Source organism: Podarcis erhardii (assembly GCF_964252035.2).
Source record: "Podarcis erhardii genome assembly, chromosome: 9".
NCBI lineage: Eukaryota > Metazoa > Chordata > Lepidosauria > Squamata > Lacertidae > Podarcis > Podarcis erhardii.
In genome coordinates, this window is record NC_138512.1 from 25,200,539 (window position 1) to 25,215,366 (window position 14,828).

The window sequence follows — 14,828 nt, forward strand, 5'->3', positions numbered from 1 at the left end:
GGAAGTAAAACCTTCAAAGCCATGGGCATAGCCAAAGGGGGGGCAGCTGTCCCCCCCATCAATAAAAATAAAAAAAATACATAGCTAACTGAGGTTCTGCCCCCCCCCCAACAAAAGGCCTACCCTGCCTAACAAAACCCCTGGCTACGCCTATGTTCACAGCCCTGCAATTCCTTTTTAGAAATGCCACACTTCTTCATCCTTAGAAAAGCACAATACAGTGCAGTGCAATATAGACAAGAAAGTGTATTGGTGTCTCCAGAAACAAATACAAATTAAAAACAAAACAAAAGCATATTACGTATCCGCTATCACACTGAACTTGTTTGTAAGATTTTGTGTTTCTTTGTGTCTCCACCCCCATATTGTACTTCCTTTCTGGAACCAGAGCCTTGTACCTGGATTTGGTGGTTGATGAGGGAAGGTGAAATTCAGGAGGATGGGGTTTCTCTTGCTGTAGGATTCCCCCCCCCCCCTTATGGTTATCTGTTTGCATACAAGTATGTTGTCTAGGCATTTTGATACTTCCATATTGTGTGTGGATGGTGCTGTTTTTGCTACATAGGAATCCACACTTGGGTAATGTGAATATATAAATACCATTTTGGTACCATCATCTGCTTTTGCTTTTCTCCTAGAGGCCAAGAGAGTGCTGGGATTGTGACAAGTGATGGCGAGTCAGCCCATTCATTCAAACTACACAAGGTAAACTGGGAAGCTTGTTTACTGTTTATATAGTTAAGAGAAGGTGTGGCTTTCACAAGTAGAAACTATAAAGTAGGGTAGCCAACTTTCTCAGTTCTACTTTGTCCCTGCCTTAAAAAGCTTCACCTTTTGTCCCTGCCTTAAAAAGCTTCTGATCAGCAAGCCCAAGAGGCTCAGTGGCACAGCGCCACCTGTGTCCCAGTATTGTGCTAGATGCACCTCTGTGAAAAGGGAGTTCCACAACTTAGGGGCTGCCATGGAAAATGTGTTTTCCTAGAATGCCACACCCTAAGCTTCTGAGGGTGGTGGAACAACTAAGAGGGTAACCTCCTATGATCTTAGCATCCCAGAGGTTCTGTAGGAAAGGGGGTGGTCTTTCAGACATTTGGGGCCTGAATCTTTTTAGGGCTTTAAACAAGAACATGAGCACCTTGAATTGGGCCAGGGAAAGAACCGGCAATCCATGCAGCTGTTTTCATACAGGGCTTATACGAAATGTGAAGGGAATCTCAGCCAGCAATCCGGCTGCTGCATTTTGTGCCAGTTTTAAGTTTTCGAGTCGTCTTCAATCTGGAAGTTTGGGGACAGGAACTTGTTTGTGTTTGCGTGCACATGTAGATTAATTTTAGCTTGCTAAAATATTCTGGGCAGTATTGGAAACTGCTTTTAAGAGCATGTAATCATTTCCCATTCTTGTTTTACAGGGGATGGGTCTGGTTAATCATGTGTTCAGCGAAGACAGTCTGAAGAAGCTGTACATTTCAAATCTTGGAATTGGCCACACAAGATACTCTACCTCTGGAGTCTCTGTCTTGGATAACTGTCAACCATTTGTTGTGGAAACTCTGCATGGGAAGATTGCTGTAGCTCACAATGGGGAGCTGACAAATGCTGCACGACTGAGAAGAAAGGTACAAATTTCCCAACCTGTAGTTCTTGTTGTCTACAGCTCTCAAGGCCATTGGTTTAAAAAGATGGGCAGGGCCGGCCCACTCATGAGGCAAGGTGAGGTGACTGCCTCAGTGGGCAGGATCCACAGGGCAGCAGATTCCGATGTAGATCTTTATCCCCCCCCCTTGTTCCTGATGTAGATCTTCACTCACCCCTTCTTCCCTAGCTGGGATGGGGGGGCACCAAAAGCTCTTGGGCAGCCCTGAAGATGGCACATGTAGTCCCACAACATCTGGAGGGCACCAGGTTGGAGGAGGCTGGCCCAGGATTCAGGATTCTAAGCATGAAGAAGCAGAACATAATAGTAAATTTGCATTTATAAGTGGCACATAACCAGGTCTTTGTTATATTTGACAGTAGGAAAATAGTCAAAATCATTAGTATGATAAGCATAAATGTGAACAACTGTTTTCGTGATATTGAGATCATCCACAGATCCCAGGGCAAGTGCCACAAAGCCACATTGCTAATTTTGAACACCCATCCTTCCCCTTCTGCAATGTACCAGATCCTTAGTTGTCTTTTATTTGCACCTCAGTTGATTTCTTATCCTCTTGTAGTTCATCCACTACCATATGCACAATTTGTGGTATATAAGCATAATAGTTTACAGCAGTGTTTTGAGAGGTACTTTCCCCCCTTCCACGACTTGCTCATGATTACGAAGGAATAATAATAATAATAATAATAATAATAATAATAATAATTTTTATTTATACCCCGCCCTCCCCAGCCAAGGCCGGGCTCAGAGCGGCTTACAAGCAATAATAAAAACAAGTTGAATGATTACAACTTAAAAACAAAATTAAAATACAGCATTAAAACATTGAAACATTAAAATATTAAAATGTAGCCTCATCGCAGGAGGAGAAGGAAAAGAAAAAAGAAAGAGAGGGAGGGAATCAAATTGGCTCCAAGCCAAAGGCCAGGCGGAACAACTCTGTCTTACAGGCCCTGCGGAAAGAAATCAGATCCTGCAGGGCCCTGGTCTCATGAGGCAGAGCATTCCACCAGACCGGAGCCAGAGTTGAAAAGGCCCTGGCTCTGGTTGAAGCCAATCTAACTTCCTTAGGGCCCGGGACCACTAGGGTGTTGCTATTTACGGACCTTGAGGCTCTCCGTGGGGTATACCAGGAGAGGCGGTCCCGTAGGTACGAGGTTCCTAGGCTGTGAAGGGCTTTAAAGGTCAAAAGCATCACCTTAAATCTGACCCTGTACTCTACCGGGAGCCAGTGCAGCTTGAAAAGCACTGGTTGAATATGCTCCCCTGACCCAAGGACTGGCTTATTTTTCACTACTGAATACGGAATGAAACAGGGTTATGATTTTATACCATTTTATATTCCAAGGGTTCTTCACAGCATTCACAGTTTAAATCCTGGAAATACGAAGAGGAAGCTGGAATACCAAAGTGACATGCAAAAATAAATGTACACCTACCGCCCATCACCTCTTTCTCTTATCTATATTATACCCCAAATTTAGTTAAAGTACCCATCTCACTGAAGAGCTGATCCCTACACTTAATTTAGTAGCTCAATCTTCCTTCCCTTGCCAAAGGTGCAAACAGCTCCTTCCTCCATGATTCCTCCTCTGAATGTATAGGATTGCTCTATTAGGCTCGAACTTTTAAGTAATGACAACTTCCTGCAAAAAAATCGTAGTGCTCAAAAGAATCCTGTTGTCAGGTGTGTGGTTCTCCCTCTCTGAAATTTTCTTTCCCAGAACTACTATTCCTAGTATTACCTCAGAAGAAGGAATAACAGTTTAACCAGTTCAAATGTGTGGTGTAGATGTCTTCTTTGTGCCCTTCCCCTTTGGATACCACTTCTTTTGATTTTAGAGAGCAGAAATTGGCCTGCGTCACTTCTGTTTTCTAGACCATTGGTATAGTTATGCATGTACTCATGCGTGTTTCTTCTACAGATGAGAGTTGCATATAGTTGATTAATGCTGCATTTTGTCCTTTGTTTAATAGCTAATGCGCCATGGAGTGGGACTGTCTACCAGTTCTGACAGTGAATTGATCACTCAGCTGCTGGCATTCACACCCCCTTTGGAGAATGACGACACCCCAGATTGGGTAGCAAGGTAAAGCAATTGGTTTGAAGGGAAATAAGTGAAATAAGCAGCACTAAGCAAAGGAGTACAGTGGTATCACTGGTTACGAACTTAATTCGTTCCGGAGGTCCATTCTTAACCTGAAACGGTTCTTAACCTGAGGTACCACTTTAGCTAATGGGGCCTCCCGCTGCCGCCGCACCGCCAGCGCGCAATTTCTGTTCTCATCCTGGGGCAAAGTAATTAACCAGAGGTACTACTTCCGGGTTAGCGGAGTCTGTAACCCAAAGTGTTTGTAACCCGAGGTGTTTGTAACCCGAGGTACCACTGTATATTAAAAGAGCTCTCATGTTCCAGGATAAAAAATCTGATGAATGAAACACCCACTTCATACTCGCTTCTGATGATGCATAAAGATATTATCTATGCTGTTCGTGATCCCTATGGGAACCGTCCACTCTGTATTGGCCGCCTTGTTCCAGTAGGTGATATTAGTGGAAAAGGTAAGACTTCATATTGTGTTTTAATTTGTTGGGAGCCACCCAGAGTGGCTGGGGTAATTGTTGGGGTGGTGATGGTGGTTGTTTAAATCTCTAAGCTTCACTGAGTTCCTGTTAGGGGAAAAGGTGGGGTATAAATAAATATATCACTATCATCATATTTGATATGTTATATGTGAGCTATGCTTTGAGTTAACTGCATCACTGTTCATTTTGAAACACTTACCACTTGTACTCTTTATGCTTTTAATGTTCAACTACATAGATAAACATTGGACTTAGTGGAAGAACAGCAATCCTACATGAAAAGAGGAAACACAAAGTGGAAAAAATACATAACTCAGGAGAAAATAGGGTTCTAGTTACAATGAATGCAGTCTTAAGTAACAGTGATAAAAGCCTAATACAAGTTGCTATTATATCAAATTACTAGGGTTGCCATATTTCAAAAGGTAAATGGTAGAATAGAGGAAATAATTTTATTTCTTCTGCTTAAGTTTCTGGCTCAGTTCGCTTGTGATTGCATCATGAATGTTTATATAGTATACACCTGAAATAAAATATTAAATTCTGGGTAATAATGTTATTCATCCATAACACCTGAGATATTAGGAACATATAGGCAACCAATAAATACAACAAGAATGTGTGTCTAGTTTCATAGGTACATCTTCAGAAACACTGTAAAGATTAATTCTAAGCAGCTCAGTCTAGACTGAATTTTTGGGACATCTTTTGGTAGTTAGATCAGCCATTAACTTGTGTTATTATGTTGGAGCAATGTCACACTTTACATAGCAGTTGTGTTTGCTGCGGTTACATCCTGTGTTGCATCTTGCAGTAACCATGAAAAATGTGAAGGAAATATTAATTCCTAAACAGACAGTTGACATGTGCTGATTAGCTATGGTTGTGTCATGCTTTCACAGACAGGCCCACTGCCTATTTATGGCTGCATTTCTGCCCTTCACAATATATATATGTGCTGTAGCAAACACCAGTACAGTTTACAACAAACAGAATTACTGTTGAATGCATGACTTGAGTTTCACGGTCATATCACTCGTGGTTGGCCATCAGTCAGATAAGATGTTTTACAAGCAATGTCACCACTGGAGTAATACTTTCAGATGCTACATTGATAAATTATCCACAGTATTCTATTTGACCGTTGTCATTTGAGAAAGGTAATGAGCATTTGCAACAGATTTTTAAAGAGTAACAGAGTTAAGAGTAACAGAGTTAAGAGTAACAGAGTTAAGTTGGTACACTGTTCTACTGTTGTTACTTTATTCTGCAACTCTCTATTACTTTTCCTTTGACAAAAAAACGTTTTTTTTAAATGCTGTTATTACTGTTTTAAACTCTGTTACAGGGAAAACCAATGCTGAAACTGAAGGATGGGTAGTTTCTTCAGAATCGTGTAGCTTTTTATCTATCGGAGCAGAGTAAGTTCTTTTGTTACGTATAGCTCAGTTGGTAGAGCATGAGACTCTTAATCTCAGAGTCAGGGGTTGGACTAGATGACCCTAATTGTCCCTTCCAACTCTACAGTTCTGTGATTCTGTGTTTCCTTACACATGAAGTCAAACCAAATTATTTCTACTATTTTGTACTATAGCAACTTGCAGAAAATATATTGTTGGTCTGAAAATTAAACTTCCATTGAAGTCAATGACCCATTGCTTTGAAGGGAGCTGAATTGTACACCATCCATAATTAGAAGACAGAACACTGACAAGTGATCTTTGACAACCAACTATTAGCCAGTTAATTATTTACTTTTTGTTTTCATGCTTTTGTATAAGTAAGTTGCATTAAAGAAAGCACTCATCATATTTTTGTGTTCAGAGAGCCATGGAATCAATCTCTCTCTTGCTCCCCAGACTTCTAAGGGTAGCAACAAAATGTGTCTTTAGAATTTGGGGAGAGAAAATGACAAAAAAAAATCTTTTGTTAATGACATGCAGAATAATGACCAGCAGTTTGTGAGAAAAGGTAAAGGCCATTTAGATTTCGCTAGGTATCTTTTCCATTTGGGAAGAAACTGCACATTACAGGAAACATGGGATTGCTGGTAAACACTGCATTCCTGACTTGAATTCTTCCCTTGATCCTTTATAATAAGTAACAACACTTCCAAAATGACTTCTCAAGTTGCATCTTTCTCTGCCTCCACTAGCCTACAGGTGGAATGGATGCAGAAAAATGCACGGCACCATGACATAACACACAATAAGTGACACATTACAACAGTGGGAATAGGAAAAAGGGGGAAACCAATATTTCACAAAAGAAGCCTGTGGGTACCTGGAATTTCCCTGTTAAGGCACCTGTTTGTTGCCAGATTTTAGAAAATGGCAGACATGTTTAATTCCATTATGAACTATTAGTCTAATAGGAACTGACAATATACTTGACAAGTCTGCCATCAGGCAAGCATGAAGGTGGCAGCTATAAATAGATTATGAAAGAAGATAAAAACTGATTTAATAATGCCACTATTTTCCAAAGACATTTTGACACCTTCAGTCAGTTCACATATGACACTAAACATAAGTCGTGTTGCATAACTGAGCCTTGCTGTCGCCAGCTCCCTCCTTCTCTCTCATGTCAGCTGAATTTAGTTATTTCCTGGTTTTTAACAAGCTTTACAACCAGACACCCAACTGTGGGTTGCATTTATCTTCCAAATCAGTTTCACATTGTGATCTGCAAACCTGGTTGGACGGCAGCAAGAAAACCCTCATAGGTTAGTGGTTGGCTGCAACACAAAGTAAGGGAGAGGAGGGATCACACTGTCTGCATTCAAACAACATCAAACAATGGTTTGGCACTGCATGTGACCCAAACCAATGCCTTTCAGTTTGCTCGTGTATTAGTCAACTTTTAATATTCAACTTTTGCTTGGTTAACAAAACTATTTTGTGAAACTCAGGATTTTTTTTTACTCTGAGAGATCAACATTTAGAGTATTATGATGGTTTATTTCTCTAAATCGCAGTAAATGTTAGTTATAGTTACATATCTCTACAATATGGGGTAATTAAAATTAAAAATTTTCACCAACAAAGCTGACTTTGGTGTTCTGTATACATTTTCCAGATTGATCACATTTGTTCTAGTTTTCCTAGTCAATAAGGAGATACTGAAGGATACTAAAGGCCTGCCTCTAACCTCTAGAAATCTCATTAAGTGTAATCTTATGCACATATACTCCAGAGTAAGCCCAATTAAGCTCAAATGGACAGTGTCAGTCATTTTCCTGCAACTGAGATTTCAGGTAGTACTGCTTGAAAACATTATCTTCACAGCTACAAAAGGACTGGAAACTGAATTTTTCAAATGAGATTTCCCAAAATCTTAGTTCTAGATCACATTCTGAACTTATTTAATATGTCTGCGAAATTGTTGAACGCACAATATTATTGTGATTTTGTTAGCCTCCAAGGAATGCACATGCCTCCAGGCTTTTCCAACTCAAAGGCACAGTGTCTATAATAACTAATGCTCTTACAATTGCAATGTTTTTAAAGATCGGTTTTATGAAGATTTACAATATCTAACTTTATTTTCCAGATATTACCGTGAGGTAATGCCTGGAGAGATTGTGAAGATATCCAGATATGATGTCCAGACATTGGATGTTGTGCCAAGACCTGCAGGAGATCCATCAGCATTCTGCATTTTTGAATATGTGTATTTTGCGAGGCCTGACAGCATCTTTGAAGGCAAGCTATGAAATTTGGTTTATCAGTCGTTCTTTTAGATTGATAAAAATTATACCCACGTATTTGAATCAAGATCCACAAAAGCTTTGGACAATTTTTTTCAGCAATTCAGGGTACATTAGCAAAGTCTCAGAAGATCGATTTTATGGCTATGTTTAATTGTATTGTGAAATCCAGTAAGGTCTTCAGCATCTATAGGGAGCAGAGTAGGGTTACTTGGAGAGCTGAGAGCTTTCCTTACAGATTCTATACAGGGACAGCAAAATAATCTTCATGATTTTCTGCTAGCTCAACTCGTAATAACACAGGTTTTTTTCAGTGTAGTACCAGAAGCTGTACTGTGGTACTTTGTGGGTGGGTAGCTGGGTTGAAAATGATTTTTTTGGACCAATGCCCTGGTTGCCCATTTGCACAATACATTTTTTAAAAAGATAAAACAGAGTAAACTATTTGGTCAGATTGCAGAGCATCATAATGAGTGGAGTGTATTACCCTTTACAATATCTATGGTCACACACATCTTCCTACTTTTTATTTGAATGTTGCTTTATTTGTATTATTTAAAAAATCATTTCAGTAAAAGGAAAGAAATAGTCCTTGTTAACAGAGCAAATGCTGAAGAGATTGGGTAACAGCAGTGAGCCAGCAGTAAATCAAGGTGGGCCTTGGGTAAAGGTAAAGGGACCCCTGACCATTAGGTCCAGTCATGACTGACTCTGGGGTTGCGGCGCTCATCTCACATTACTGGCCGAGGGAGCCGGCGTACAGCCTCCGGGTCATGTGGCCAGCATGACTAAGCTGCTTCTGGTGAACCAGAGCAGCACACGGAAACGCCGTTTACCTTCCCGCCGGAGCGGTACCTATTTATCTACTTGCACTTTGAGGTGCTTTCGAACTGCTAGGTTGGCAGGAGCAGGAACCGAGCAACGGGAGCTCACTCCGTCGTGGGGATTTGAACCGCCGACCTTCTGATCGGCAAGTCCTAGGCTCTGTGGTTTAACCCACAGCGCCACCTGCGTCCCTAAGTCAGAGTTAACTATTAGCAAAAACAGGACCTGCGCAGGAGTGTCAGGCCTATTGAGCACAGCAACGGGTCTGGCCTCCATGAAGCAGTTGTTGAGAAAGAAAGTCGCTGCCTCCCCACAGCTGCCAAAGTCTCAAAGGTTTTTCCCAAGCAATCTGAGACTGTGCCTGCATTAAGCCAGCTTCTCCTCTGCCCTCTTTGTGCCTCTCCTGGTTCTGGGAGACCGGGGGGAGGGGAGCCTGTCACAGCAGGAGGGGGAGAGACCCATGCCTCTTCACTAGCCAGACTCATCTCTGTCTTTTGGCCTCCCTCCTCTTCTGCCTCAGCTTCTGCCTCTGATCCTGGTTTTCCCTCTGCCACAGACTCCCCCTCCGCCAAGCCCTGTTACTTCTCCAGCTTCTGATACTTCCTCCCAGTCTTCTCCCTCTGACCACTCATTATCGCCCCACTACCCCTTCCTGGGCTCTGAGCCTTCTTCCCTGCTGGCTCCTCCTATCATTCCTCTCCATCCAACCAGTCCATGACACTGGGTTTACTCTTGCCTTGGATTTTTAAAGGCAGCAGGGAAAAAATCAGTTGAAGATGCTGGAATCAAAACTGTACAGAACTAATTCAATTTTTTCTCATTCTCCACAGGTCAAATGGTCTATTCTGTGCGGAGGAGATGCGGCCAACAGCTTGCGATTGAAGCCCCGGTGGAAGCTGATTTGGTTAGCACAGTCCCAGAATCTGCAACACCAGCAGCCCTTGGATATGCTCAAAAGGTAATGTGCCTGATTCTTCCCTTTAATCTGAAATCTCATATTTTTGTTGTAGGAATACGTTTTTTTTTATTAAAAATTTTAATTGACATAATACCAACTTGTACACCAAACATTTTAACGCAGATGTTTATCTTGTAGCACTGAAAGTTTAAATCTTGCCTTCCTGAGTGCAGTTCAAGCTAGCTTACAGGAAAAAGACAAATACATCAAACTAATGAATTACTTTTAAAAACAACAACACAGCATTAACATAGACTATAAATACACATGCAAATAAAATTCAACAGTCAGAGAAAAATATTACCGCACCCCCTCACCGCCAACCCTGTGTGAATTACTAGCTTTTTACCATTTTCCAAAGAAATTCCCCAGACACCAGTGAAGTTCACGTTTTCTCCAAGAGATTGTATAAGTTTCTTTGGCTGTTGTAGCTGAACTGTTCCCACTTAGTCAACTCTTTTGTGTGTAGAAAAGAAAAGGAATGATGATGGAGAATTGATCTTAGCCACTTCACTTTCTATGCTACTTTGACTTTTACATTCTCTCTTTTTTCCTAGTGTGGACTACCATACATTGAAGTACTATGCAAAAACAGATATGTAGGAAGAACTTTTATTCAGCCAAACATGAGGCTAAGGCAGCTCGGAGTGGCCAAAAAATTTGGAGTCCTGTCAGACAACTTCAGAGGGAAGCGTGTTGTCCTTATTGACGATTCTATTGTACGAGGCAACACCATTTCACCCATAATTAAACTACTGAGGGAATCCGGTGCTAAAGAGGTAAGAAAGTATTGCTGTCGGTTTTTGAGAAAGGCCTGACTGAGGGACAAGACTGGTACAGTTTCAGCTTTATAATAGTCTCTCAAGTGTCTTGATTGAGGTGCAGGTAGTACTCTGCTCTTCTCCTAAGAGCAAAGCCAGATTTATTGGCTCTGTTGCTAACCAATCAGACCTCACTCCTCCTTGTAGTGACTTTGAATTTTGCTGGTGCTGCCTGTTGGAATTGTGGGTGGTGAAGTGGGTATTGTTTTTGTTGGTTATTAAGATATGCATTTTGTGTTTTTATATTGTTAATCACCATGTGATCTTCAGATGAAGGGCAGTATAGAAATTACATAAATAATGGTAATAATACAAATGCATGGCATAATTGAAACAGTGTCAATATCATAATAGCATTCCACCCCTTCCTCCCTAGGTGCACGTTCGTGTAGCTTCGCCTCCAATAAGATTTCCTTGTTACATGGGAATAAACATTCCAACAAAAGAAGAACTCATTGCCAATAAGCCCGAATTTCATGACCTAGCCAACTACATAGGTAAAACATTATATTTTCTATCATTGTCAATAAAGGCATACATAGAAACATGTGTTAAACAGCTTGGGTGGTGACTACCCTCTGGCAGAAGCGAATCTACCTGTGAAACAGGGAGAGAGACAATTGTCAGCTATGCCTCACCCTTTTTAAAGCTGCAGTAGGGATTGGAAGATCCTCTGGAGCAGATTTAGGGAGGGTATAGGGTGCTTCAGAAAGATCACCAAAAACTGCCTCCTTTCCTATTCTGCTGACAGATTTCCATCCGCTAGAGGACCTCACTATTGAGTACCACCTTCTTCATCTTTAGGGTATGTACAATGGTGCAGCATTTTTTAAAAAATATTTATTGTCTTTTTTCTCCTCCTAGGAGCTGACAGTGTTGTTTATCTTTCGGTTGAAGGATTGGTATCATCTGTGCAAGAAAGCATCAAGGCAAAACAAGATAATGAAAACAACCTTAAATCCAACAAGTTTCGGGCGGGGAAAATTGGCCATTGCATAGCATGCCTTGTTGGAAAATACCCTGTAGAGCTAGAATGGTGAATTTCCAGAATACAGTTACCACTGAAGTTGGAACTGACAAGATGGATCACACCCAAAGGTGTGCCGTAAATTGCTACCAAGGAAGTTATCAAACCACTCATTTTAGTTAAATCTTTATTTGGGATAGTGAGGACTGTTCAAGAACTTGAAATAAAATGCAAAAATTATGCAGTATGATAAACATTAGAGCTGTAACTTGGGGTGGCAAAGTTTCTTGATTCCTTAGCTGGCCTAATCCTGCCAAGAAACTTGATCTCTTCTCAGGCTTTTATTCACAGCCTTGGTTTATTACAAATGACATTCTGAAAGAAACTGCGAGCCATTAAGACATTTCAATTTTTTGAACAGGATTCAACCAGGGCGGGCGGGCGGGGGGGAGGGATGTGAAATTTGGTTTTATATACAGTGGTACCTCTGGTTGTGAACGGGATCCGTTCCGGAGGCCCGTTCGCAACATGAGCGCGTCTGCACACGCGGCGAAACCCGGAAGTAACCCTTTCTGGATCGCAGCCTGAAAACACGCAACCTGAAGCAAACGTAACATGAGGTATGACTGTACATGACAAATTCTGAATTCATAGAATTCTGAATTCCATGCTTCCCTAGAAATTTTTATCTAGCTGTTTGAGTTCTGTTTAAGAATGAAGTAAGTGCCTGTATTTTTGCTTATGTAACTAAATTCATGTGTAATAACTTGCTTCCAAAGAGACTGAATATTATTTTTATACAATATGTTGCTGAGACTGGGAGACTCAGGGAAGTACTAAACCAAAATTCTCTAATACCTTGAGCCTTAATGAATTCAAACCTGAATATATATATACTGTCTTATTGTGATTTCATTGTGTGTCAAAGGGATTTGACAGGGGAAATTAGGCTGATAACCATCCTGAGTGCTATGATTTATTTTGCTAATTTTCTTCACTATGTTTTCGTTGTGAATACTTAACTGTAATCTGAGTGAATGTTTTTACTGAATGTAAGCCTTCAAAGAAGACTCAAAACATTGAAAAATTATCATGTGGACTTATTTTGGTAGAGTATTTTAATGTATGGTAGTGTTATATATATATAACTCTTTAATGTATATATATTACTGCTTTGTTCAGTGGGGTGTTTTTTTTTAAATGTTGTGCTTTTGTGAATGAAATCTAAATAATTCTTTGGTGGTTGTAAAATGGTGACCTAGATATCTGAGTTGAATTAGAATTGCAGCTAATTCTAACCCAATTCAAAAATCACTGCTCATGCATTGAATTGACACATGTGCAGACCTGCTCCTGGTGTCACCTAGCCCATGGCTCCTCAGAGTGAACATGCATGTCTGTTTGGAAATCTTCATATAGCATGAAGCCTTTGTACATTCACACAGAAGTCTGTGCATGCAGCCTTGCCTTAACACATGAAGCCTTGACTTTTCAAGACGCTTAAGAATTGCCATGAATGCAGAGCTTTGAGCTTAGCATACTGTTGCAATGTGGCCTGTGCTGTGCCAAAAAGTGACCTCTTCCCCCCCCCCCTTTTTTGAGAGCAGTCTCAACGTCCTGCAGGGACATGGTTTATTCAAATAGAACAGCCTTCCTAACCAGTTGCTCAGCAGAACGGATAGTTCGAAAAGGCTGCCAGGAGGCACATTAGAAGAAAGCTTATATACACAGCACACAAAGACTCATAAAATGCCACAACACTCTTCCACTTGAATCAAGAAAGGTCACAGGTCATAGGACGCCTGGCTTAATGCGGATATCGACTCCTCTGAAATTACCTTGGGGTGTCCCAGAGTGCCCAGGTCATTTGGGTCTCATATGTCTCACTTTGACACCATGCCCATGGCAACCAGGACTTCCATGGGACTGCTGAAAGCGACTTCTTTTTACCATTCTCCCATCGAGTAATGAGTAAAGAAACTGCATTCAAAAACTGGCAAAGAGGGAAGCTTTTTCACATCTGGAAGGGCAGGCAACCCAGTAACCTTTCTTCAGCACTTTGCTTTTCCTGGTTGCCTGCCCTTCCTGATGTGAAAAAGCCCCGAGGCTTACCTTATGGCAAAAACCCTACACCTCACCTTTCAGAATTACAAAAATTAGCTCCCCTCTTTGCCAGTTTTTGAATGCAGTTTTTGAATTACTCGATGGGAGAACGGTAAAAAGAGCTCACTTTTTTGCACTGCACCACCAGATTTGACCCTCTTTACTTTCCCTGTCAACTTCCTTTTTTAAATCAGTGCCTGCATTTCTGAGAAGTTTCCTCTTTTGAAGTCAAATGTGGCTGTACCAGACCTGCTGGGCAAATGTCCACTTATATATATGTTGAATTTGACAGCACTGTGGCCACTGACTCCTGTAACGACACATCTCACACCAGGTCCAGGACTCCACTTACGATGCAACCAAGGGTTGCTTCCCCTCTGGTCAGTTTCAAGACAATTTGGTTCTAGGGCTAAGTCACTTAGGGTGTTTAATATTACTTTCTCATGACAGCAATCTGCATTTATTTTTCTAGAACAAACACACAAACATGTTAATAGAGAACCAATGGGCAACAGCATATTTTACGAATATTGTTCCAAACAAATGGAGCGAAGATATAAAGGATTGAAGTACCTATGTTAGGAAGATGACTTTATACCAGGTGGCTTTATTTGTCCATCTTGTAGAATCCAAGCATATCAGCCAAGAGACTTTTCACACTACCTCCTACTGAGCCCTTTTTTAAAAGGGAAAATGCCAGGGATTAAGTCAAGCACCTTTCTTCCTGCAGAAACACGTGTTCTATCACAGAAGTATGCCACCTTCTTTGTAAGGTTATATCTCTACTGTATTAAAGGGCTATTCCTAAAGGTTAAGGGTCTTGCTTGCTCACTTATTGCCCTTGAGAAAATAAAGGCTAGTTGTTCCCATTTTACAGATGAGAAGTTGAAGTTTACTCAAGGCTGCCATGATTTTCCCTAATAAACCTACGGCCGGGCTGTGATTTACCGGTAAATGTTAACAGTACTCCTGAAGTTATGACATATTAGCTTTAAACCTAAATAATCCATGATAGTTTCAGGGATCGTCTCTTCCTCTTCCCTGCCTTTGCCAGATTTCTTCTGTTTGGTTGAAAAGTACTTCAAAATGTATCATTTCTGTGTTGTAACAAGGAAAAATAGTAACTAGTGGAACATTAACACATACTTCCCTCACCATTGTTTCATCATGTCCAGAAAATTATACACCTCCAAATGTTATG

The 14,828-nt window shown here is 40.9% G+C and overlaps 1 protein-coding gene across 1 annotated transcript in view; it reads left to right on the plus strand.

Moving 5' to 3' along the window:
• The window catches only part of PPAT (phosphoribosyl pyrophosphate amidotransferase), a 46,450-nt gene extending 31,949 nt beyond the window's left edge, over positions 1-14,501 (plus strand). The window contains exons 2-11 of the mRNA XM_081875843.1: positions 639-705; positions 1,410-1,616; positions 3,635-3,747; positions 4,075-4,220; positions 5,593-5,665; positions 7,797-7,948; positions 9,609-9,736; positions 10,294-10,515; positions 10,934-11,054; positions 11,422-14,501. Of these exons, the coding sequence (XP_081731969.1) occupies positions 639-705; positions 1,410-1,616; positions 3,635-3,747; positions 4,075-4,220; positions 5,593-5,665; positions 7,797-7,948; positions 9,609-9,736; positions 10,294-10,515; positions 10,934-11,054; positions 11,422-11,597 (1,405 nt within the window). The 3' untranslated portion in view covers positions 11,598-14,501. The remainder of the gene's footprint in view (positions 1-638; positions 706-1,409; positions 1,617-3,634; positions 3,748-4,074; positions 4,221-5,592; positions 5,666-7,796; positions 7,949-9,608; positions 9,737-10,293; positions 10,516-10,933; positions 11,055-11,421) is intronic.
• Positions 14,502-14,828: the final 327 nt, after the last annotated feature.